Source organism: Filicampus tigris, chromosome 13 (assembly GCF_054856515.1).
Source record: "Filicampus tigris isolate MCC_2025a chromosome 13, RoL_Ftig_1.0, whole genome shotgun sequence".
In the NCBI taxonomy this organism is placed as follows: domain Eukaryota; kingdom Metazoa; phylum Chordata; class Actinopteri; order Syngnathiformes; family Syngnathidae; genus Filicampus; species Filicampus tigris.
This window is the reverse complement of record NC_141229.1, coordinates 9,177,787-9,201,981: the sequence shown is the minus strand read 5'-3', so window position 1 is coordinate 9,201,981 and position 24,195 is coordinate 9,177,787. Positions and strand designations below refer to the sequence as shown.

The following is a 24,195-nucleotide window of genomic DNA, read 5'->3' as shown; positions in this document are numbered from 1 at the left end:
CCCTTTATTGCGCACAACGCTTGCATGGGCTACCATTATTTCTTCTCAGTTCACAATTGTTTCTTCTGTTGAACCATGAACTTCCCACACTGGTTGATACATACCGCATGTGTGTTTTCATGCTTGGGTATCTTGAGCGGAAATATATCATTAATCCATGTGTGGATGTGCTGAAGAATTTCACCTCCTTATCTGCACCACCGTGAAAGCAACAATGTATTTTTGGCTCCACTCACCAGATTTTTTTGAATTCTCATCATTTATTTCTGTTGGCTCTCCATGCTGTCAGATATTAGCATCGCATACAAGCGGCAGGTGTTCTGTTTCTTCCCTCCACATACCGTCCTTGAGTGTCACCTGCGGAGGGTAATAATATTGTCAGAATATTTATCAGTGCAGAGTTCTGCCTTTCATGTCGTTCCAGAACGAGTCTTCCAAGCTCATCCTCTTCCAAATATGCAAAATGTAGCATTTTAGTGTGATTTCATTTATTTTTCTGAATGCGTCCCAAACACGTGAGTGAATTATTTATAACTAATGAAATCTTGTAGCAATAGATGCTTCATAGTAGGTCATTTTTGGTGTGTCTCAACTAGCTGTGCAGTCTGATATCTCTCACAGCTGCTTCCTGCGTGATTACGGTGGTTACGGTCCATAAGTTGGTGCGAAGGCCCACTTTGTCAAATTACCATTATGAGATCTTTTCCACTCTACAAAAGTCACCAAGCATGTTCATCCTGGTGGAAATTGAAATCTGGTCAGGGAGGCCAACATGGAATTTGGTGTGCATGTCTATCATAAGTTAGACCTACAAAAAAGTTTCAAACAGCCATGCCCAAATACACATTGCCATTTTGGTTTGAAGCGGCCATTTTAGGGTTAGATGATCAGTGACGATGCAGCAGGGCAGGCAACCCAGGCAGTCACCTCGGGCCCTAAATTAAAAGGGGCCCCAGCGGCTCCCACGTGGATTGAATTTGAGACTCCTGCCGTAGACAATGCAATGACAGGTCGGGATTTGATCATCTCGCTAATGGGGGAAATTTGTATGCAGGCTTTGTATTTTTGTCATTCCGAAAAGTTTGACAAACTGCCATAACAATAATTCATAAAAACTCATCTCAACAAGGATGTGAAGCATGGCGGCAAAGGTTGATGGCAAGCCAATGGTTCATTGACAAACTTCAACTTTTTATATTTCATGAACTAGTGATATGTAAACATGTGGATTGCACTTCCTAAGTCTTGAACTTATCTGGACAATATATGAATAAATAAATCAAATATTAATTAATATTAAAAATAAAGCCCATCTATTGTGTTTTGTTTTTTTCAAAATTGCAACCTTTGCGATTTGAAAACTGTATTCTACAACATTGTGATTATTTGATTTGAATGTGTTTAATTTACAGCTCTGAAATCGACATTTTATTTGCTTTATCAGGCCACATAAAATGTCATAGCAGTCATGTATGGCCTTGAGTTTGATGCCAATGGTGTCATTTTTTCTTTTGATGTTTTTTTTTTATTTTTTTTTATTGGGGTTTCTTGGTGCATTGCAGACTTCGTGGGTGGTTTTGCACCTTCTCCTACTCGCCTGTTAATCTGTTCTTTCCTGTCTTTCGGTGTGTGTTCTGGCTCATCCTCCATGTTCTCTTTCACACAGACCAGGGGACAGGACAACAATGTTAAACATCTCAAGGACAAGCAGGGCTACAGGAAGATAAAAAGCCAGTTTTCCCAGGAACTGACAAGCAATACCTTGTGCAGCATCCTGCCGTCTGGTCACTCTTACTGCCGCCTGCCATCGCAAGAAGCTGCCGCCGCCACTGTCGTCGTGTTCGCCCTCCTCAGTCCATCCATCCAGAGAGCTGAGATGTCCTTTGCCTTCGTCGCCGTGACGGCACTGCTGTGCTCGTCCGTGGTGATTGCGTTTGTCCTGCAGCCTTCCAAGTCAGAAGATGCCTGGCCACAAGACTCCAACAGCAGGTAGGTGACGCTCCATTTGGACACTCTCATGTGATGTGATGTGATGTGCAATGTTGTTTTTCTTTGTATTATTGTTACGAGCATTGGTGGGTTGAATGTTTTTTTCCCCTGAGGTGTTTTTTGTTTTTAGAGCTGCATGGCGGGACACTTGAATGCTCTTTCAGGGCCGTTTTGGAGCACAGGCCACAGGTGTCCCAGCGACATTTTTGGAGAGTTTGTAGAGAATCAGTTGACACAACAGCAATTTGTAGCTGACTAATGAATTTTCACTTTCTAACTTTATGTTGTTGTATCCAAATGTAGGTAAACATGGCCGAATAATTTTCTGTGTGCATGTAAGCCCAAAAGACAAAAATTAACTAACATTTTTTTTTATAAATTTATCTTTGCTGCTATATTTTAAACATTTTTATGAATAAATTTATTACATGAAAGAAAAAGGCTTCGTATGGAGCTAGTCAATTAATTATTGATCATTTTTACTACAGTTTAAGAATTTTCTTTTTTTTTTTAGTACTAATAATTCATTCTTACAGTGTTAGCAACACATATACAACTCTTTGTCTTTTATCTAGTGAAAATGTTTTTATGTTATATCGTGTTACTATATTTGTTGATATACAAAACAATAAATATACATTCAATTTAAATCAATTCCTGTATAGACTATACATTAAAATGCATTCTTTGTTCTTTACCTTGTCAAAACAGTTTTCAGTTATCATTATTATTAGATTTTAGTTTTTTATTCCTTATTTATATTTTATTATGATTGTTATTTTTATTTTAATATTTTCTCATGTTTTTATTCTTGTTTTATTCATATTCTCTCATATTCATATTCTTTCTCTCTCTCTCTCTCTCTCTCTCTCTCTCTCTATATATATATATATATATATATATATACAGTTTATTTTAATTGTCATTTGTTATTTGTTTTATATATATACACACTAGTTATTTTCCCTTTTATCTCCTTGATTTATAACCTTGTTGTATTTTATTGTATTCAGATTCTTTTTATTACACCTGGATATTTTATTGCGAATCACATGTTAGAACACTATGTTAATCTAAAGCTATGTGTCTTTAACATTTGCGCGCAAATCATTTTGAAGTTACTGTTTCTGTATATGTGCAGGTGCCATGGTGAGTCCCTGCAGTCCATCCGAAAGGAGCTCCTGGCTGCCCTCAACCTGCAGATGGAACCGCGGTTGCCAGAGGGCGGCAGGAAGCAGTGGAGCGGAACTGTCGAGCGTCTCAAGTCTGTGGCAGGTAGAACTGGAGTGCATATGTTGACAACATGAATCCCAGGACTTTGGTCACCCAATTTCTTTGCTACTTCCATAGTTTCTTCCGGCTCCTCCTCTGATGGCCAGGACACCTTAGGATGCTGTGCCGAGACCTCAGAGGTTTTCATGACAGGTAGACACTCACATATCAATGCATTATTTCCTGTTTATAGGGAGTTTTACCTTAATATAAATACTGTACAGTATAAAAACATATAAGTATTATTTACAATGAAGAAGAAAGTAAATATCGATATAAAATAACATGTAAGCAATTTCATAGGATTTTATTCTCATGGGCTCTGAGCCGTCTCAACTCACTTCACAACTAGTTTGGCAGACAATGCAAGTTTTCAAAAAAGAGACTTCAAGCTGTTTATTGCGACTTGAAGTTGACGTTTATTAAACATACAACAAAGAGAAGGACATGTTGTGTATTTAAAACAACCACATGACGTTGCCATAAAGTCCACTATCTTAATGCTGAAACATATTAGGAAACGCCATAGATGGACTAACGAAACAGATGTTTGAACACAAACAGAGGGACAAGACATGTAGACAGACAATTTAACAGGACTTACAAGTATATATTCTTTATCTTTCACAAAAAATGGCTAATATTACTGCGGCTTACTTAGTCAATTGTTACCGTCTCCTTCGTGTGTGTCTCTGTATTACCCAGCCCGTAGGTGGCTTTCTATTGATTTGTGTCAGTACTGTATCTTTTTACTGAGTACAATATTAGAGAGTGCTGTTTTTCCTATCAAATTCATTGCAAAAAGTTTTTTTATTTATTGATTTTTTTATTAATGACATTTCAATTAATTTCAATGGAGAAACATGATGTGGGATTTGAGTGTTTAGAGTTGAACAAAGGGGGTGACTGCGTTAATTCATTCCATGGTTTTCCTTCAGATCTAGGCTGGGACAACTGGATGATCTATCCCGAGCGCGTCACCTTGGTGCACTGTGCCCCATGCGGCCACAGTGCGTCGTGCAGGCCCCAACCTAACGCCCCCCAACGTGATAACTCGCAGGTGTGTTAGCTGCAGATGAGTTGATTTGTTGCCTCCTGACTGTCCTTTTTTCTTTTTTGAAAGCTCAGGCAGCTGTCAATAGATAAGCTGCAGCGTTGCCAAATGCTAGAGTGTCTTAGCGCTATATAACCCTCCCGCATATTCCTGTTTCTGCAGGTCCAGGAGCCATGTTGCCAGACCACCGCCCAGGAAGCGGTGCCCGTCATGTACAGGGATGAGTGGAACACTGTGGTCATCACTTCCATGCACCTGACCCGCCGCTGCGGCTGCCCGGCCGCCATGCAGCCTCCCCAGGAGTAATGTTTGTTTGTAGTACACCACAGTTCCTAAACTCGAAAACTCTACAATAACTTCATGTGCTGCCATAATATCCATCCATTATCCAAACCGCTTATCTTGTTCCCTTCAAAAATATGCAAGCATCCCAGAGGCAAACACTCAGCTCAAAAGTATCTCCTCTTATGGAGAAATAAGGTCAAATGGTCAAATGAATGCTTAACAATTTACATACAGAAGCAAATTTGTTGTTTTGTGTGCATAAATGTAAGGGACCTGTATTAATCTTTCATCTTTTCTTATTTTATTTTTTATTATAGACAATGTGTGCTTTTATAGACCACCACTGTCCAGTGAAATGCATGGATGTTCTTGTTTTGTCTTTGTTTTTCTTTAATCCATAAGGCAAGAAAAAATTATTAGCCTCAATAACGTCCCTTACAATTTTTATTTTTAATATCAGTTTAATATCAGAACATAAAATTTAGTTGGCATTTCTATCATGAGTAGACACACATAATTCTCAGTAAGTCTCAAGAAGCCACGCTCAAAAAAAAGAAAAGTCAGCCATTTTGGCTTGGTGTAGCCCTTTTAGTATCATTTCAAGATTTTGTCCTATTGCTACCAAATTTGAACCGTGTACAATTGACAATTCAAGACCTGTCCTACATTGAAAGAGGTTTTCAAGCCCACTTTGATCAAATTGTAACCCTCTCATTCACTCAGTCACAGTCTCAGTCACAATATGACTACCAGGAATGGCCAAACATTTGAAGCCATTTTGCAAACATATTGGTGATATTTCATTTCTAAATAAAAATTGAGGCATTAAATTGGGAAAATCTAATTCAATACTTTTTAAGGTCAAGTTTAAGACCTGATTCAGTGAATAAGATGATATATGATGATGTTCAGTTTTGTAATATAACAAATTAGTATAATGAGCAAATTCAAGACTTCTCCCTCATTAAATAATGGGAGATGGGGAATATTTTGAAAAATAGCAATAATATTTTTGACATTTACAGATTTTTTTAAAAAAAGTAAAAGCTCTATATATTGATAACAATTTGAGCCTTTTAAATATTTTTTTTGAATGGCAAATTTGCTCAAATTTAAGACCTCTCATATGATGAGATTTCTAGTCACCCCCTACTGAAGACATGTATACTTTTAATATCGCTCATTGAATTGTCTTGGCGTTTCGGGTGAAAAGAAAAACAATAACAAGCTGGAGATAGAACTCTTAATGGACAGCGACCATGGTTCAATTTCTCTACACACTACTAAGGGCTGACCTAAGTTTTTTGTCACTGGTTCTAGTTATCTTCTCACTTTTTTTTACAGCGTTATCTCACACGAGTATTTTTCTATGACTCGTCGTAATGTTTTTATATATTCATGTTAATGTATTCATAGCACCTCAACTTACCCTTCATGTATGCTGATAAGAGATCTCTCACTGTGTTCATGATTCACTGCTGCCATTCTTTGTTTAATAAAGGCTATCAAAATCAGCTTGTCTGTTCTGATTGGGTAGTCTTTGTGGATTATTTATAGAAGTTTGTGACAGGCACTCAGGGTTTCCCGGCCTTCCTGTGTGGAGTTTGCATGTTCTCCCCGTGCCTGCGGGGGTTTTCTCCGGGTACTTCGGTTTCCACATTCCAAAAACATGCATGGTAGGTTGATTGGACTCTCTAAATTGCCCCTAGGTATGATTGTGAGTGCGGATGTTTGTCTCTGTGTGCCCTGCGATTGGCTGGCAACCAGTTCGGGGTGTCCCCTGCCTACTGCCCGATGACAGCTGGTATAGCTCCGGCATGCCTGCAACCCTTGGGAGGACAAGCAGTGTAGATAGTGGATGGATAATAATAATAATTATACCCATCATCATCATCTTTTTTTTTTTAACCTTCGGACACTTAGTGTGGACCCCATAGATACGTTGTGAACTCAAGTGGGGCTGCTATGAGTCCACGACTGAAGTCCCACTCCGGACCGCCAAGAACTATAACTAGACCGAACTTGAATTGCTTGATTTTAATAACTTTAACTTTGGACTAGCTTGTAACCGACTTGAAACGTATGACTTGCATATATGTGACGTATTCTCACCTCTACTTTAATGTATCCTTGAAAAAAATACTGTATTAGGCAGGACATCACGTTGTCGTTGCCGCACTGGTGTTACAATAAAGTTGCACTGTACCTTTAAGCGACAAACACGTGGTACTATCATACTTCCGTCAAAACCGAAAACAAACCTAGCGAAGAGCTTTTGAACGTTGCAAATCATTGTACTTTATAACCGTAACGTGACTGAATGTCACGGTGCCATCAAGTGGTCTAACGAGGTCGCCTGTCGAAGCTGCAGTTTGTGCGATCGCGTGTCTTTCTCCGAAAAAAAAAGAAAGAAAAAAAAGATGGAGGCTGGCAGCCTGGTGTCTGACACAGAAGATGTCTCTGTTCTCTTCGGGCAACAAAAACATTCCAGCAAATGTCAAGTAGGTGACATCGCAGCCGACGGCGCAACTATCAAAGCCCTCTTGTGTTAATCCACTGCTGTGCTTCATCAGGAGCTCAGCGGCTTGTTCTCCTCCGTGAGGAGAGTGCGAGGCGATGGAAATTGTTTTTACAGAGCCTTTTGTTTTGCCTATTTGGAATCAATCCTGCACAATGTCAAGGCTTTGCAAAGGTCACTATGATCACCATCAACTAACTACTAACTTTCTTCCTCTTAAACCAACACTTGTGATTACTGTCGTGTAATGATCTCACGTTCAGATTCAAGGAGAAAATCATCACGACCAGCGAACACCTCTCCTCTGCAGGATTTGACCAGAGTTCCTTCCAGCTCCACTTGAACACAGTAAATCAAAATCATCTTTTAAAATTATACAAATATATGATACAAAACTAATACTAAAATTTATTAAACAAACAAACAAACAAAAACAACAAACCCGTTCTACAAAAAATAATTAAAACTAACTTAATTCAAAAAGCTAAAGGGAAAAAAGGAAAACTAAAATCCTAACGTGATTTGCAGCAGGATATTATGAAGTGCCCTACTTGACATCAAATTTTAATATTAGTGCGGGCCCCAACTTTTTTTTCTTCTTTGCCGTGCTCTGGGCGTTTTGTGCTTTTTATTTAAAAATTCAATCACTTATGGACTACCGTAGTTCACAGGCTTATGACAATTTTGGGCAAAATTAATTCTGAAGTGACACCATGTGTGAGGAAAAGCTATCTCACCCAGTCAGTCAAGTCAAATTTATGTATAAGTTGTTCACTAAGTTGGTCCAACTTAAATTACAATTTTAGCCTCCCAAAAAATGCAAATTGCTTTTTACAATGTGGTGGTAGTTAAGATGAGTAAAAAGTAGATACAGTACTGTATACACTTTTTTAATTAACTTAAGGATCAGGTATGAAGGGCAACACACACAAATCCACACTCAGACTTGAAACCTTAACATTTGAAACCCTAACCCTAGCTTGAAACCCTGATTTGAACCCATAGCGGTATTTTTTCTATTTCTCTCCCCTTGAAAAGATCCTCAATGTCATCGAGCATTGTGAGGGCAGCGAGCGCGAGGAGATGCTGTTCAGGTTCTTCAACGACCACGTGACTTCGGACAGCGTGGTTCAGTACCTGCGCCTGCTCACATCCGCGCACCTGCAGAACCACGCCGACGACTTCTGCAACTTCGTGGAGGCGCCCAGTCTACAGGTCTACTGTCATCAAGTCAGTTGCTGCCCCATAGTGAACAAACGCATCGGACTCGCCAGCAGGAGTGAGCAAACATTTGTGCTCAGAGGCCACGTTTGATTTTTAAAAATCAACAGTTTACTCTTTTTAGTTTCATTTTAGGCAACACGGCAAAGTTAAATAATACATGACTCAATAATAAACTGAGTTTCTCTTATGTGGCCCCCGGGCCATACTTTGTTCATCCCTGCGCTAAGGTGTATCTCCTTAAAATCAACTTGTTTTACCTATGTGCAGGAAGTGGAAACCATGGGCATGGAGTGTGACCATGTGGACATCCTGGCTCTGACTCAGGCACTGGACATCTGCATCCACATCGTCTCAATGGACGGCGATGACGAGCAGTTGGTGCACCACGTTATCCCCGATGGGGCTGAACCCGCCATGCACCTCCTCCACCACATATCACACTTTAGCATTCTGGGCCCACGACCCCCACCCTGACTGTTCCCACCCTTAGTCACAGACACCTGGCCTGGGATTGAGGTTCATTTCGACAGAGCGTTTTAGGGCAGTGTGCGACTTCTCTTCATACATGTGATTGTACACCGTCAAATGTTTGAAAATGCAGTCAATTCTCATTGACAAGTATGTTAAATGACAATTGTGGAGCTCAGCGTTATTACTTTTCACTGCCTGAATCAGTGTTTCTCAACCTTTATTGAGCACATATTTTACATCGGAAAAAAAAACACAGCACGCCACCTGGCAAAATGATTCACAAAAAATGTCTATGCAGGGTCATTATGTACCTTATGTCATTTAGTGAAAGAACATTTGATTGTTTTGCCTGTTACTATACGTGATTGGCCTAAATAAATTAACAAAACTCTTTTTTTAAAACTTGTATATATATTTTTGGGCAAAATAATTGGCATTGGATAATTTCCTGAAGCACAACTGATGATCTCTCACGGCACACTAATGCGCCATGGCACACTGGTTGAAAATCACCGGCCTAAATACTACAGTATGGAAGAAGGGGAGGTCAAAAAAAAAACAATGATGGTATTGGTTTTGCCAGAAGATGATGTTGCGCTAACAAATTGCCCAGACAGATCATCACTATAATTCTTCCAACTTGGGGATGTTTTGCTATCATCTACCCTCATGTTTTACTAAAGTCAGTCAATTTATTTCTTCTGCATTCCAACTCGCATGTAGTTAGTGGAATCCTTTTGTCATTAAAAATTGTGCTTAGTCAAGCAAAACTGCAGTGTATGTGATTACTGTCCAAAAATTGTCCGGTTCCAAAATGTGAAAATTGCAGATTGTTCAGTGCTGGCCTTTTTTCTGCTTCCTTTTTTTGTGCCGCGGCCGACCCGTTTCCTTTATCTTCTGCTGCGCCGACACGCTCATGATGGCGCTCTGCTCCCCCACGACAGGCAGGTTAGCCAGGCACAGGCGTCCCATCTGAGTGGGGTACTTGGTCTTTGTCACACTCTTGAACACAGGCTGGGAGAGGAGCTCTTTCAAGTGTTTCTTCATCCCTTTCACCATCTTCTGTTGCTGCCGGTCATCATCGTCATCCCTCCCTATGCATGCACAAGTACACTGAATGTTCAGTCCTCTGATTCGATCGGTTCGAAATATGAACTTGTGTTGTTTGCGCTCACCTATCAAGAGGTCTTCATCTAGATCGATGTCCATAGCTTCTGCTGCTTGCCTGAACCAGGAATTGTGGTGTTTTTGCCTGCTGTTGTAGAACTCAATCTTTTCTATCTTTCTGGCCAAGTTGACACGCTCCTGTAATGAGTTAAACATTTCAAAACATTAAATACACACCTCAAAGACCAATTCAATAAAGGACTTTATTCGACGGTTCTCGCCTTGATTGCGTCCATGAAGTGGATCTCGACAGGAAATGTGGGAATCTCCTCGTCCTTTTCGAGGTTCTTGTAAATCTTTTTGAAGTTTAGAACGTCGTCGGGGCCGATGAGCAGCAAACTGAGGCCCTCATTTGTAGCTCTGGCTGTCCTGCCACTTCGATGGACGTATGTTTCGGATGTGCGAGGAACCTGAAGGTGGGAGGATACTAGTTTTATATATGTTATTCACATTACAGCTGCAAAATATTATTTCAGTAAGAAATGAAACAAGACTATTTTTTTCCCTAAAAATTCATTATGATTCTGATGCTGGTTTAGTGTGTAACACAGGGGTCACCAAGTCCGGTCCTCAAGGGCACATATCCTGCATGTTTTCCCATTTCTCGCCACTGCAACACACCTGATTGAAATGATCAGCTCATCAGCAAGCTTTTCAGAAGCCTGATAACGATACAGATCATTTGAACAGGTGTGCAGGATAGGATAGGTGCCCTTGAGGACCGGACTTGGTGACCGCTGCTGTAACATCTCCAAAAATACGGAAATCTTTGTTTTCCGTACTAAAAGCACGTGTTTGCAAATGTCTCATTTCGATTAAGCACAACAGGTAATCGGTTTGCTTTCATGAGGGACAAAAGAAACCAGAGAACATTAACTTTTGAGAGGGTGAAATCAGGTCACTTGGACAATTTCAATTTAAACAATGGCTCTAAACAATGAATTATCAAAATAGTTGTCGATTAATAGATTAATTTTGACACCTCTAACTGCTACCATGTGTGATAACACGAGTTGGAATATAATTGGTTAATTATAAACACATCAGTTTTAAAAAGGGTATGTGCATTTGTGCAACCACATTATCTCAGTTGTTAATTTTCTCAATTCCAGGTCAAGATTTGGAATCCGGCCAAGTAAGTTGCAGATGGTCTGCCTTCTGCAACCTATACATTGTGCCACGCAACTCACTTTTTCAATTGCCAACAGCTGCGTCACTCAGTGTGTACAGCTGGCCTAAATTTGCCTGTCAGCGTTTATTTATTTATTTATTTTTGACACTGCAATTCTCTAGCTTCAGTCACATTCACAAATACAGAGGCCGCAGACGTCAGTCACAAATGTTGCCACTATGCAAGAATAACGTTGTAGTACCTTTGTCATTTCAGTTGTTTGATTCTCAGTTTAAAAACGTCTCTGAAATGAGAACGTCAAGTAAGAAATGTTACCTGGTAGTGAATGACATGCTGCACGTTGGGGATATCCAACCCTCTTGCTGCCACGTCAGTCGTCAGCAACACACAACTGTGGGAAAACACCGTAAAAGGAAGTGAAGTTGAGACTGTTAAAAACACCCTCACCCACAAAGTGTGCATTAGGTCCTGGCAGACGTCATAGAACCCCTTTTTATAGAATTTTATAAATGGTTACGGGCAGACTATTTTAGCAAATAAGCTAAATGTAATCATGATTGCAATAGAGGCTTCTCACGGTCATAGAAGCTTCATAATCAAATAAAAACAATTAATGTGTCAAATGGTGCAGTGCGTGAATGCAATTTCCTACATTGTGAAAGCACCCTGAATGCCCCTGTGCTGCTTGACTTGTTATTCTGCCCTCTCTGAGTGTGCTTTACCATGTTTATTGACATCTCAGTTCAGGTTTACTGTGAAACTAAACACACAAAGAGAATTACACCCGAAATCAATATGAATGAATGAATGAATGAATGAATGAATGAATGAGCGCAACGTTGACGTTGATTTTGTACAGAAGCTCCACAGCTGAGCGTTGGCGTCTACCCAACAGAGGCAACGAAATGCAGCAGTAATAATCCTCACCTCTCCCTCTCAGCAAACCTCTCCAGGTTTTTCAGCCGCTGCTTCTGGTGCATGTTGGCGTGCAGCGGCAGCGGCGTGCAGTCCAGAATGATCAGCAGCGAACTGAGTCGCTTGATGCAGTCGATGCTGTTGGCGAACACCATTGTGCGTCCGGGATACTGCAAAAGGAAGTAGTAGAGGAAAAAGTCCTTATCCTCTTTCTGACAGTGAATCTGCGTCTCGGTCAAGGTCTCCACAGTCGCCTGCTTCCTGGTCAGGTCGATCACTTTGGGCTTGGACTTGATCCCCACTTTCTCCATGAGGAGCGCCACCTTGTTGGTGGGCTGCTCCTCCTTCTTGTTCTTCTTCTGCAGCACGCGCATGGGAAGGCTGTGGGTCATGGTCAGCGTGGCGGAGAAGACAAATCTTTGCCTCTTGGGATTGAAGTGAGTGGTGTTGAGCATCTCCAGCAGAGACTCCAGCTCGGCGAAGTGGCCCCGTTCTACCATGCGGTCGGCTTCGTCGATCACTAGGCTCCTGGAGTAGGCACCAAGACAGACAGTAGACAGTTACTGGCACAGCAAAAGACTTTCCATGATCTGAGAGGTGTGACCCACTTGAGATGTCTGAGGTTGAGAAGATGTGGATGTCTCTCCTTGATCAAATCCCACAGACGTCCAGGAGTGGCGATGATGATTTCTGGTCTGTAATTCAACATCCTCCTCTGCTTCTGTTGGGCCATCCCGCCCACCACTATGGCTGTCCTGATGTCTGTGCAAAAGCAAACATTTTCTTCATAACGTCAAACTGTTAGTGATTTTTTGATACTGAGGCTATATATATATATATAAAAAACGAGTGCATTTTTCTGCTTAACCTATATTCCACAAACGCAAAATTCATCAGAATGCTATGTTTCAACTGGTGGGCCTGCTGGGAATATATTCTTGAAAAAAAATATGTTTGGGTTGACTTCCACATTAAATTTTTAAGATGTAAAATTGTGTCCATATTGCACAGCACTACGTGGACGCATGTGAGTGCATGCAGGACTCACCAGTGAACCTGGCCACAGCATCTATGTGGTGTTTGACCTGGACTGCCAACTCCCTGGTGGGGGTGAGAACCAATCCGAGCAGAGGCCGAGCTTGAACAACAGCGCGGTTCTTCTCCCTCGCAGCGGTGTCGGCGTCAAACTCAACGTCTTCGATGACCTGCACGCACCCAAGGCTCCCATCCTGATCTTGAGCGTCAACGTCAGAATCGTCGTCATCCGCACTTGCATCGTCCGCGGATTGGCCTTCGTCAGCCTGCCCGGTGATACTTCCTTCTTCCTCATTCCGTTCCTCAGGATCAGTTTCAGGGGACTCTGTCACGATTCCATGTGCTTTGTCTGGATTCACGCTGTCATCCTGGGGGATTTCGGTCTGTTCCTTCCACTCCAGGATGTTATGGATCATGGGAATGCCAAAAGCTAATGTTTTACCACTTCCTGAAATGACAGCATATTTGTATCAGTCCATAACAGGGATGGGCATTTGGCAGCCCGCACCCACACTGAGTGGCCCCTCAATTCATTAAAAAATAAAATAAAGGAAAATTGTTGTTTTTTTTTAGGCTTACACTGGTTCAATAAAAATAAGTATTTGGTCCATATTTAAAAAGTCAATGAATTATGTCATTCTTCTGCATAAGAAGCACATGGTCCTATTTGGACCCAGTGGTACTGATGAAAAATTATGCCCCTGATGCCCTCCATAATTTAAGTTGCCCATCGCTGGTCTATAATGTGAGGTGTGTGGGGAATATAGTTTTGAAAAGACCCTTACCCGTTTCAGCTGCACCTAATATATCCATACGATCTCTGATGGCTGGAGGCAACACCAGGGCTTGAATTGGTGTTGGTGTTGTGAAGCCAAGGCTGCTGAGGGCCTTCAACACAACAGGTGGAACAAACAGGTCTTTCCATGCACGCATATCAGCATTTTTCACTTCAGAACCAGAAAGGGCAGCATTAGTCCAATTTTTCTGTTGTTTTTTGGCCCTTTTCCCTCTTTGAGTGGTGTTGGTATGTTCTTCTCTCTCTTTTTCTTTTTGCTGCTTCTTTTTCTTCTTTGGTTTAGTCTTAATCTTAAATTCGGGTTGATCTAAGATAGTAGCAGCTGGTGTAGCTTTAGATGTGCCCTCTTGATCAGTATTCATTTCCTCTTCTTCATCTGCATCTTTCCGTATCACCTGGACCATGGTCTCGTCTTGGGTGGAATCGTTTTCTGAACATTTCTTTTTCTTCTTCTTTTTCTTGGCAGGTACGCAAGTCTTTTCTGATTCTTTGCTGTCCACGTCTCCCTTTTCGACCACCTCCTCATCTTCACTTGACTTTCTTTTCTTTCCCTTTTTCTTTCCGCCTTTAATTTCATTCTCTGTATTAGCTGCAGGCTTTGTGAAGTCCACTAAGCAGTACTTTGTCAGTTTTTCAAAACAAACCAGACCCTCCAGCAGGCCCTCCTCGGAAAAGAGTTCGGGATCCAAGTCCACCGGCTTCCATTGGCCATTCACTTGAATGTTTCGTTTTTTGCGCTTGGGCGGCGCGAAGCATATTCGCTTCTTTTTCGTCTTCTTTGTGTCCATTTTCTAAAAATGCGAACAAAAACAAGACAGAGGATCAAACTCAAGCGACGAGTGCCTCGTTTAGCAAGAAGCAACGCGTGGCTCAGTGGCGGAAATCTTCTCCTTCAAAAATAACAGAAGATCAAACCATTAGGATTAGCAGCACTATCGCCTCTTGGTCGCGTTAAAATGTTATCGAGTTCGAAGACAACTGCACATGTGAAAAGAGGGCAGCCATTACACGTTGTCACGTTTTAGGGAAAAAAACTTTATTGATGTTACAATTTCTAGTTCTTACGTGTTTAATGGCGGTTGGCAAATACCGTTTAGATACATCACCGCCATCTACTGGTATGGAGTGGACTGGTATGTTTTTTAGCTCGTTAACTGCGCGGCCGCGGCAAGGTGGAGGACTGGCGAGGGTCTCGGATTCGAATTCGGGCTCCGCCCTGTCTGTATGGAGTTTGCATGTTCACCCTGTCCCTTTGTGGATTTTCTCCCCCATTCCAAAAGCATGCACGGTAGGTTCCATAAATTGTACCTAGGTGTGAATGGTTGTTTGTAAATCTTGAAATTGTCTTTGTCTTGAAAGACAAGCACTGTGACATTTTTAAAGATTAAGTCCAATTTTCATCTACTAACAGACACTCTTAATGACCTATACACCAACTAGTCACAAGTGGTCAAGTTGTTTATCTTGTTGAAGTACACAAATACAACGGCACATGTTGTAGTGTTTTATTATAGATCAGGGTTCTTTTACATCATATACCATCAGAAGAGTTTCAAACTAAGTCTGAGGTTTAAGAAGCTACGTCTGAATTAACAGTGCCAACGCATTTCCAAAATCAAAGTAGGCTACAGCAAGTCTGCTACTTTTTGGTGGGGTCAATCACCCTGCCCATGAACAATAGGCATTTTGTGTCTTCATGGTATATGAAGAAGAAAAACGGACGGTTGACAATGAAAGTCCGGGGTAATGAGTAGGGAATAATGCTAGTTGTCGTGGCAGCCGCTGCGGTCGTCCCCACCTCATCCACATCGATGACGGCTTTATGTAGCACCTGCAATTCAACGACAGTTGAAGACATTTAAAAGAGGCAATTTGCAGACTGTAATATGCATGTGGGAAAACTAACCTCTGAAACCTTAAGGCCTTTTTCCTTGCTCAGCTTTGTCAAATTGGCAGAGCCACTGAAAAGACTGGTGAAACCCATCTGCGGGAGAATGTCGTGCAAATCATACGACTCCTCCATCTTAAATTTGGGGATGTTGATCTCCAGTTTACTGTGAACATAATGATGCGTTAGGCAGCCTGACCCTTTGTCACATGGTATTTAAAATAAAAATACACCTCACGTCTTTTGCAGTTTTTTGATCCAACCAAGCACTCTCTTTGCAGTGATCTCATCATCGATAGTATTGTAATCCACTCCTTTGTCAGGCAGCAGTATGAGCATGGCCACGCCTTCCAGGTAGGGCAGTTTTAGCACACGGGCGCCAAGACGAGTGTCTTCCATTGTTTCAAACTTGTCCTCTTTTGACATCATTGGCACTTGCGGAATATTGTAGTTGTCAACGTAGAACGGTGCATTGTATGTGAAGTTGGGGTTGAAAGGCATTTTCCACCCACCTGTAGAAGTCAAAAGTACATGGCAATGCAGCACATGACGTTTTCTGCAAAGAAACTGTCAATGTTAAATTTAGACTTTACCTTGGAAGTAAAAAGTGTTGATCATCATGAGCTCGGTCATTGGATCAATTCCAGAGAGCATTTTTGTCACTTTACCCCTCGTCTTGTCTTTTATGTACTCATTAATGAGACTGATGCTTGCATTTGTATCTTCAAAGTCTACACTCTTAATGTCTGCATAAAAATAGGACTTCATCTGTTCCTCAAAAGTCTTCTCTATGGTGAAGTGCTGACGAATAAAGAGGGACATGCCTTGGTCCAGTTTTGTCGTTCCATTCTGCGAGATGTTACCATGGAGAATCTGGAACAACTTTGGAATAAGATCTGGGTGGTCAGCTTGCTCCAGGTTCTCCAGTTTGAGTCCTTTCAGTATCTCATCGTACGTACCGCCATCAGATGCCATGGAGAGGGCAGCAAAACTGGTAGAAATGCTCAGAGGGGAGAAAATGATGTTCTCGTCGTGGTAAGTGGATATTTTGCGGTAAAGGTCCATAGCAAATTCCATATTTTTGAAGGAGAGATTCAAAACGCTGGAGTAAGCAAGCGGCGCTTGCTGCACCGGAGCAAAGAGACACATTAGCACAAAAACAAAGCCCATCTTCACCTTATACGTTGCCATTATTTGTGTCTGGGAATGTTGGTGCGCATAACCTGAATCATGAAGACAAACACGCAGTTAATGACACATTCAAACAATGGTAATAATACATTTGACATCAACATTTCCAGATCACTCTCATGCTTACCATCCATCTTGAGTAACATTAAGTCCAAAACTTATTTGGGGAAACAAAGTGCAAGTGTGTTTTGAGTGTTACATATTAACCAAGGTACATAGCCTATTTGCTGTTGCCTGCCCCCTCCCTCCAAATATGTTGATGCATTCAGTATGTGTGTGCATTTGTGTACGCGCAAGTGAAAATAACACAAATACATTACACAGGATGAAGCTTTTCTGTCACTTTAAGGAGCCTGAATCAGTTTTCATTGGCACGGTCATCAAAATATTAATTTGACAATATAGCCTAGCTGCTATAATGCTAAAGTCATTTTTCAACATGGATGACTTAGTTCCAATCAAGCATATTGGTATTTGTTTGTAATAATACTGTGACAGTAAGATTAAAATTACTTGGGCAATTATGATATTAGGCTAGTTATGGTTATTCTTGTGATTGTAGTTAAGAGTGGTGTAGAAAATGCTCTGCATCATACTGAGATCTGTTTCCAATAATTGGATGACTTCATTCAGCTAAGAGAGCATCAAAACGTGAGAAACATCAAAATTAAAACACTTCAAAAGAAAAAATACAGTTGTAGAAATGGTCATCATTTTAATTTGCAACGAGCCTAGATCAGTGATTCTCGACCAATGTATTGTGGCACATTAAGTGTGTCGTGAGAGAGTGTCCGTCCAATCCAACCATTGTCTACCGCTTATCTGAGGTCGAGCTGTGGCGGCAGAAACCGGCAATGCGGACCAAACTCTAACATAGGTCGCACCGGGACCGAGCAGCCCGTATTAAGCTGTCCCGTACCCCATACTGCCAGAGTGCCCCCCCACATGACCCCCCTGAGGTTGACGGACAAACACCTTCTCCAAGTCCACAAAGGACATGTAGACTGGTTAGGCCCACGTATTCTCAAAATTCCCGCTGAGGGTGCGGAGCTGGTCCACTCTTCTACGCCCAGGACAAAAAACATCTTGCTCCTCCTGAATCTGAGATTCGACTTGTCAATGTTCCCCAAATAGACTCTTTAGCAGAGAGGCTGAAGAGTTTGATCCCCCTGTAGTAGACTCCTCCTTCTCCAAGGCCTCCATATAAATATTCTAATTAGAATAAATGGCCTGGTAGTGTGAATTCCTCACTCTACATCATCAGATAAGAAGATTATCAAACCATGAGTCACAAATCAAAAAAGAGGAGCTTCACAAAATGTGAGCTCAAGATGCTGATAAATGAAGTTGTCCCCCAAAAAACTATTACTTTTGGCACGTTGTCTTCTGGAGTCAACAAGCGAAAGGGAATAGTCACTCATCCAATTCCAAACACCTGCATGTGTTACATTAATTCCTCATCTGAGTATCTGTTGTCACTTATTGCAATACTATTACAATCGTGGATACAGGAGGTAGTTTTATTCCCTCTTGTTGCGCAAAAATAGTACTTTTACAACAAAAAATAACAGAATGAATGTTACGTTTGCCAGCGGGTCGTACACAATAAAACATGGCTGCATGTGTTCGCTCTTGATACATCTGAACGTGAGCATGGAAAGATGCCAAGTTTTTGTACGTACGCATCCTTTGTACGAGGCCCCGGGTGTGCTATGGGAAATTGTCCACTTATCACATAACCAGAAAGTACGCTTTTTGTGCCATTTTTGCATGGTGGTGCGCTATCAATAAAAGTTGAATAAAATGACCAAAGCATGGTGAATGTTTCTTTAATCCTGGAACAACATCAGAATGTATTTTAAGAATGTGAGCATTACGGAATAAAAACATGACAAAATGATGAATTAGTGCTGACAGTGAGAAGCAAATGAATGTCAAACTAGTCCTTAACCCAACATTTGCATGCTTACATGTACATTTTAAATCGAGCAAAACATGATAGAATTAAAAGGGGGGGGAAATGACAGCAATCATGGAATCTCCCCTGAGGTCAAACTGCACATTATTTCAAATTTCATTTGAAATCCCACCTAACCATAGATTCCATAATACAGTGATGGTTCATGCTTCCATAATACAGTGATGGTTCATGCTATAATGTGTTCTTTGGATTTCTAATCAACAGCTCATTTTACAAAACTTCACAATTAAATTTGAAAGGCCATTAAGCCATCAATGGCAGAGACACATAATTATTAAAAGCAGTGCAATTCAACAGCAAACCTTTTTAAAGGAGACTCGTCAAAATAGAAGCCATTCATTCATCACCATAGATGCTGTTGAGGAGAGAATGTAATAAGTCCTGCTGGAATAATGAACTGATTCATTTATCACAAGTGAATTGCAAATCATGTTCCCTTTTTAAGTCCTGTATACATCTTGTCGGCGACAAACGGGGAAAATATTACGCGTCGTTTAAAAAGTCACTCCACAGTAGATGTTGTCTTGCAGTGATCCAAAATAGACTGACAATAAAATGTACAATGATATGAGAGAGTTACTATGGTTACTAATTGACACAGTAAGCAAGGCACAACAGAAAAATAGTGTTGCTCAATTACCTTATTGCGTACAATGATGCATGATGTTATGATATTGCATGATAATCATTTTTAAAAGATGGTTTTAAGCATTTTGTTTCCTTCTAACCACAACAAATGACTTAAACAACAGACTGGTGCAAATGGGTCCGACACAAAACGCAGGAGAACTTGAACAACATCCCAGTGGACAGAGCACTATGAAGTCACCTCCCACCATAAACACCCTTTTGAATACAACAGTCTATCTCTTGCACAGAGAAAATTAGGAAATAATATACAGTAGAAATTGAAGGCGCCATGGTTTGAAAAAAGAAAAAAGGCAAACTTGTTTCACTGCATCATGAGTTCAGCTTCATTGCAGCCTCTGTGCACGCAACATCATGCCGCCTGCTGTCTTTTCCTCAAATGGTTTTCTAATGCCCATCAGTGAACCAACAGGGGAAAACGGTTCTGTCTCCTGAATGTCAACGCATTCGCAAAAGGTGCAAAAAGGTAGACGAGCGGAAGGAGCAAAGCTACCCCTGAATTTGGAGGGGGTACAGGTCCAGGAAGCTTTTCAACAAAAGCAGACGTTTTCCACCTTCACAGGCTGGGCTTTTGTTGTTGGTCCACTTCAGTGCAACTGTTCTCTGGAGAAAGGCCATCAAAGAATATGAATGAATCTTCATGTATCGCGGTAGTATGTAATGATATTCATCATGCTTACCTATTGATGTTGTGTTGGCTTGTTGAGGAATGTGGGAGGACTGGGGAGGGTGCTGCTGCCTAGATAATCAATTATTTTCGTGTTATTCATTGATCTTGCGCTCTTGTTATACATGTTTAAATGTGTTTATATAATTTTTAAAGTGTGTTTAAAGACCATAACAAAAATTAAGTACTGTAAAATAAATGTTTTAATAACATGCAACTAGGGGAAGTCAACTCAAACATATTTTTTCAATAATACCTTGAAACAAGCCCACTAGTTGAAACATGGCATTCTGATAAACAACGCGTTGGGGGAATACGAGTTAATCCACCCGTTTTTAGCCATTTCGAGGGGCGGCCATTTTGTCACTTCTGTCGACTGAAAATGACATCACAACTGCTCAGGGCTCAGGGCTCAGGTAACGACCGTTCACGGCTGACCTGTTTTCTGAAGCTGAGCCGTGATTGGTCGTTACCTGAGCCCTGAGCAGTTATGATGTCATCTTCAGTTGACAGAAGTGACAAAATGGCCGCACCGTGAAATGACTAAAAGGGTGGATTTTGCTGCTTAACTCATATTCCACAAACGCAATATTAATCAGAATGCCGTGTTTCAACTAGTGGGTCTGATGGGAACCCACCGCTCAAAGTAGGCCTGCCGCCTCTTCCTCAGCTCGTCTGCTGTGAGTGTCTCATTGGGGACTCTTAGTCCTCCTGCAGCCTCGCTGTCCACTCTCACATGTCCACTACCAGAATCTGAAGAAGTGTTGGTCAGCACAGCTCCTACAATTTTAATGGGGAAAAACAAAATCTATTAATCAGACATTTGAAAAGACACACCTAGAATACAAAGGTGTTACTTTACCTTGCATGCTAAGCTGTATGGCCCTACGGAGATCCGCCTCCTCATCTTCTACATCAATGTCCTGTCTGCTGAGTGCGAGAGCTCGCTTCAACTCTTCATCTTCATCCACAACCTCACTCTCCACACCAAAGCTCATCTCTGTCTGCCCCAGTATTGATGACCTGCTGCAGGTCCCAAATGGATTTAAAAAAAAAATCAAAATAAAGAAAACATTGGTTAATTTCAACCATTTACCTCATTCACTGCCATTTACAAATGTATTTGTCTTTTCACAGTCCAGTCATTTGATCGCAGGAATTGATTTATATTTTTTCAAATTGTTTCAAACGTTAGGGTAGAAGAGGGTCTGACAATGTCTGGCAGTGAATGAGTTAAGTTACTTATTTCAAGCAAAATTATTGTAAATTCTCCATTCTGCATGTACCCTGCACTCATCTGAGCTTGGGCCTCGCCAATAAGTTTTGGCCGTTGCTGTTGTTGCACTCTCATAATCCCAAGAATCTGCTCCGCTTCACAGTCTGGGAGATTTCCTCGGACCACAAATATGGAATAACCTGCACATGTTAACTTTTGTTAATGCTTCACACAGTCTTTCATTTCATAAATACATTTGGATATCACATTACCTTCTTGCTGTAACTGTGCAAGAAAAAGGGCTAAATATGTGTCCGAGATCAACTCTGGTCCAGTCAAAAGTGAATTCAAGTTAAACCACTGAAATGAGAAACTAAACATTATTTTCATAAATCAAGCTAAATGACACTTATATGTAGGAAGACATGCACCTGTTGCCCAAGTTTGCGAATAGTAAACCAGTGCTCCTTGTAATTGCATATGAAGGCGTTTTCATTTCTGAAACGGACAGAGGAAAGCCTTAATGTGATAATACATTTGGCAGTGCAGGTTATAGTGCCAAACAAGCTTGATCGTGAAAACATACATTGGATTTATCATCAGGCTCTGGTACTCCCGGCTATTGAAGAGGATGAGCTCCAGCCCCCAAACTCTGAGAGCATTGCTAATAACCTATGATAATATCCCACAAAAATCTTATTAATTTATTACAATGTTTAATCTGCAAATACATGTCAATCTTTGGAGCTCACTTGTATTGAAAAGAACCCACTGTCATCCATGTTGCCAGATGGTTGCTACAGAGAAAAAGCACATTTGTTAATTTTAGTATGTAAATAATTACATTGACATTCCAACATTCCCTCACCTGTAAAAAGGTCCGGTATTCGTCGCTGCCCATTCCTCCCTCTGCCATCCTCATCCTCTCCTCTTCATCCAACTGATGCGCAATAGAGGAGAGATCCACGGGGGTGAAGTACTCACCCTGCAGCAGGTTGTTGAGACAGTGTTGGGCACAGAGAGAGCCCTCTTGCTGCACATTAAAAAGCAGTTACCGCAATGATAGCACAATCATCTTCTTTTTCTTTAACATTAGGAAATACTGTACTGTACATTCATGTGCTTTCCCCTTTCAGCAAAAAAATGGAAACATTATGTTGTGGAGCTGTTTTTCTGCAAAGGGTACAGGGCAACTAAACAGCATTAAGATAACAATGAACAGAGCCATGTACTGTAAATCTTGGATGAAAACCTTTCCTCAGCAAGAACCCTGAAAATGGGTTTGTGGATGGGTCTACCAGTCTGACAATGACATACTGTACGACCAGGGCAGTAAAGGAGTGGCTCAAGATGTACTGCAAGGGTATGTAGAATCAGTCTCCAGACGTCAACCCAAAGGAAAACCTGTGGCAGGAGCTAAAGCTTTGAGTTTATAATAAAATACAAGAAACGTCTCATCACATTGTGCTTGCCCACGAGGATTTCTGCTACATGTACATGTACAATGTTCCATTGTGTCTACGCTTATTTATTCACTGCATATGTTCGTCATGTCATACAACAGTGTTTTAGTTTTTTAAACTGATTGTTTATATTTGTAAACCCAAACTTGGAGTTGCACCACGGTATCTGCACCATCCAATGACAATAAAGGCTTTCTACTCTAAGTGGTAAATTCTGTTCAAATACTTAAGATATACCTTTCTCTCATCCTTCATATGGTGTGCATTTTGACTTACAATCTGTAACTCACCACAAACAATAACCAACCATAAACATTCAGACTGGTAATTTGCTTGTTTTAAATTGTTTGTGAACAGATTTACAAATTTAGCAGGGGATCAAATAATCTCCCCCTGCTTTTAGCGTTACTAGATTAGTCTTCCAGTCATTCGGTTACCAAGTAAACTAGTTAACAAAACCACGTCGTTTAGCAATTTTAGCCCCTTGACTATATACTTCATGGGTTCTCATTGTAAATAAAGTTTTCACAATTAGGGAATAGCAACTTTAGCAACAGAGCTAATAGGGAAACAATACTGCCAAGCATAAACCACTAAAATACTGACTAAACAGCGTACTTTGTATATCATTGGTACGAGGCTCGAGCTTTAACGGACACATAAGGGGAATTGCGTGGCGTTAAAATCCGCAATGTAACCCGTATAACTTACTTTCTCGTGAAATATGGCATCCATGGCTCTCACTGTCAAACATTCAACTCTGACCTCACTCGTCACAACAGACTAAACGAGCAGCGTCTCCTAGCGGATTAACTCAGATGCACACGCGTCTCTCCATGTTCAAAACTTAATTTTGATACTTCCGAATAAGATATTTTTAACACAGTAGGGGAATCAGTAAACTGTAATATTTAATACAGCGGCATAACATAATACAAGACTAAATTAAACGTAGTCTGACGTACAACGCCGAAGTCAAAGGACGCAAAGGCGACCGCCAGAGGGCACTGTCTGTTCCTGATCATTTTATCTGGGGCATGTTTTGTTTACAAAACACCTCAGGTATGTTCCCAACGGAAAAGAGTGAAACGAGCACAAACATAAATGACGTATGCTTCACATTTAATGGAAACCACGACTGTAATTTAGTCACGTAAAACATTCCGTGTAAAGAGCGGTGTAAAGGTGCACTAGAACGCTATTCAACTGGGAGGTCCAAGACGTCCAAGTCGCAGAAAATTGAAAAATATCAACCACGACCTCCCTCGAAAACGGCGACACCC

At 41.0% G+C, this 24,195-nt stretch overlaps 5 protein-coding genes across 7 annotated transcripts; 2 read left to right on the top strand and 3 right to left on the bottom strand.

The window, feature by feature from the left end:
- The first annotated feature begins 1,630 nt into the window (after positions 1-1,630).
- On the top strand, positions 1,631-6,114 carry LOC147137477 (uncharacterized). The gene is made up of 5 exons (XM_086048600.1): positions 1,631-1,989; positions 3,131-3,264; positions 3,340-3,414; positions 4,200-4,321; positions 4,478-6,114. The coding sequence occupies exons 1-5, from the start codon at positions 1,649-1,651 to the stop codon at positions 4,619-4,621; spliced, it is 816 nt and encodes a 271-aa protein (XP_085904726.1). The 5' UTR covers positions 1,631-1,648; the 3' UTR covers positions 4,622-6,114.
- A 163-nt stretch (positions 6,115-6,277) lies between these two features.
- On the top strand, positions 6,278-9,583 carry LOC147137476 (ubiquitin thioesterase OTUB2-like). Of its 2 annotated transcripts, none has more exons than XM_086048601.1 (5): positions 6,278-7,101; positions 7,174-7,292; positions 7,382-7,466; positions 8,157-8,348; positions 8,610-9,583. In XM_086048601.1, exons 1-5 carry the CDS (start codon positions 7,021-7,023, stop codon positions 8,814-8,816), a joined length of 684 nt encoding a protein of 227 aa, XP_085904727.1. In that variant the 5' UTR covers positions 6,278-7,020; the 3' UTR covers positions 8,817-9,583. The 2 variants fall into 2 exon arrangements, with proteins under 2 accessions (XP_085904727.1, XP_085904728.1); XM_086048602.1 differs by having other exon boundaries at positions 8,157-8,397; positions 8,610-8,756.
- Positions 9,014-14,912, bottom strand: ddx24 (DEAD (Asp-Glu-Ala-Asp) box helicase 24). The gene is made up of 8 exons (XM_086048596.1): positions 13,848-14,912; positions 13,076-13,510; positions 12,636-12,789; positions 12,040-12,555; positions 11,428-11,503; positions 10,202-10,390; positions 9,989-10,118; positions 9,014-9,907 (listed from the first exon to the last, which is right to left on the bottom strand). The coding sequence occupies exons 1-8, from the start codon at positions 14,644-14,646 to the stop codon at positions 9,648-9,650; spliced, it is 2,559 nt and encodes an 852-aa protein (XP_085904722.1). The 5' UTR covers positions 14,647-14,912; the 3' UTR covers positions 9,014-9,647.
- Positions 14,913-15,349: 437 nt separating this feature from the next.
- On the bottom strand, positions 15,350-17,195 carry serpina10b (serpin peptidase inhibitor, clade A (alpha-1 antiproteinase, antitrypsin), member 10b). Its single transcript, XM_086048597.1, has 5 exons — positions 17,065-17,195; positions 16,340-16,969; positions 15,985-16,258; positions 15,765-15,912; positions 15,350-15,689 (listed from the first exon to the last, which is right to left on the bottom strand). The coding sequence occupies exons 1-5, from the start codon at positions 17,081-17,083 to the stop codon at positions 15,498-15,500; spliced, it is 1,263 nt and encodes a 420-aa protein (XP_085904723.1). The 5' UTR covers positions 17,084-17,195; the 3' UTR covers positions 15,350-15,497.
- Positions 17,196-18,750: 1,555 nt separating this feature from the next.
- Positions 18,751-23,792, bottom strand: atxn3 (ataxin 3). 2 transcript variants are annotated; one of them, XM_086048598.1, is made up of 11 exons: positions 23,624-23,792; positions 22,318-22,482; positions 22,202-22,246; positions 22,036-22,121; positions 21,881-21,947; positions 21,722-21,809; positions 21,520-21,649; positions 21,096-21,259; positions 20,872-21,013; positions 20,247-20,305; positions 18,751-20,169 (listed from the first exon to the last, which is right to left on the bottom strand). In XM_086048598.1, the coding sequence occupies exons 1-11, from the start codon at positions 23,645-23,647 to the stop codon at positions 20,123-20,125; spliced, it is 1,017 nt and encodes a 338-aa protein (XP_085904724.1). In that variant the 5' UTR covers positions 23,648-23,792; the 3' UTR covers positions 18,751-20,122. The 2 variants fall into 2 exon arrangements, with proteins under 2 accessions (XP_085904724.1, XP_085904725.1); XM_086048599.1 differs by having other exon boundaries at positions 21,096-21,256.
- Between the last annotated feature and the right edge of the window lie 403 nt (positions 23,793-24,195).

Coding starts and splice junctions, on each gene's coding strand:
- ddx24 (XM_086048596.1), bottom strand. CDS start 14,646: ATGGACACAAAGAAGACGAAAAAGAAGCGAATATGCTTCGCGCCGCCC. Junction 10,391..11,427: donor AGCATGTCATTCACTACCAG/GTAACATTTCTT, acceptor TCCCACCTTCAG/GTTCCTCGCACATCCGAAAC. Junction 10,119..10,201: donor ACTTCATGGACGCAATCAAG/GCGAGAACCGTC, acceptor AACTCATTACAG/GAGCGTGTCAACTTGGCCAG.
- serpina10b (XM_086048597.1), bottom strand. Junction 16,259..16,339: donor CAACACTTTTTACTTCCAAG/GTAAAGTCTAAA, acceptor TGACTTCTACAG/GTGGGTGGAAAATGCCTTTC. Junction 15,690..15,764: donor AAGGCCTTAAGGTTTCAGAG/GTTAGTTTTCCC, acceptor GTTGAATTGCAG/GTGCTACATAAAGCCGTCAT.
- atxn3 (XM_086048598.1), bottom strand. CDS start 23,647: ATGGATGCCATATTTCACGAGAAA. Junction 22,483..23,623: donor ATGCCATATTTCACGAGAAA/GTAAGTTATACG, acceptor TTTAATGTGCAG/CAAGAGGGCTCTCTCTGTGC. Junction 22,122..22,201: donor GTGGGTTCTTTTCAATACAA/GTGAGCTCCAAA, acceptor ATATTATCATAG/GTTATTAGCAATGCTCTCAG.
- LOC147137477 (XM_086048600.1), top strand. CDS start 1,649: ATGTTCTCTTTCACACAGACCAGGGGACAGGACAACAATGTTAAACAT. Junction 3,265..3,339: donor GCGTCTCAAGTCTGTGGCAG/GTAGAACTGGAG, acceptor CTACTTCCATAG/TTTCTTCCGGCTCCTCCTCT. Junction 4,322..4,477: donor CCCAACGTGATAACTCGCAG/GTGTGTTAGCTG, acceptor CTGTTTCTGCAG/GTCCAGGAGCCATGTTGCCA.
- LOC147137476 (XM_086048601.1), top strand. CDS start 7,021: ATGGAGGCTGGCAGCCTGGTGTCTGACACAGAAGATGTCTCTGTTCTC. Junction 7,293..7,381: donor AATGTCAAGGCTTTGCAAAG/GTCACTATGATC, acceptor TCTCACGTTCAG/ATTCAAGGAGAAAATCATCA. Junction 8,349..8,609: donor TACAGGTCTACTGTCATCAA/GTCAGTTGCTGC, acceptor ACCTATGTGCAG/GAAGTGGAAACCATGGGCAT.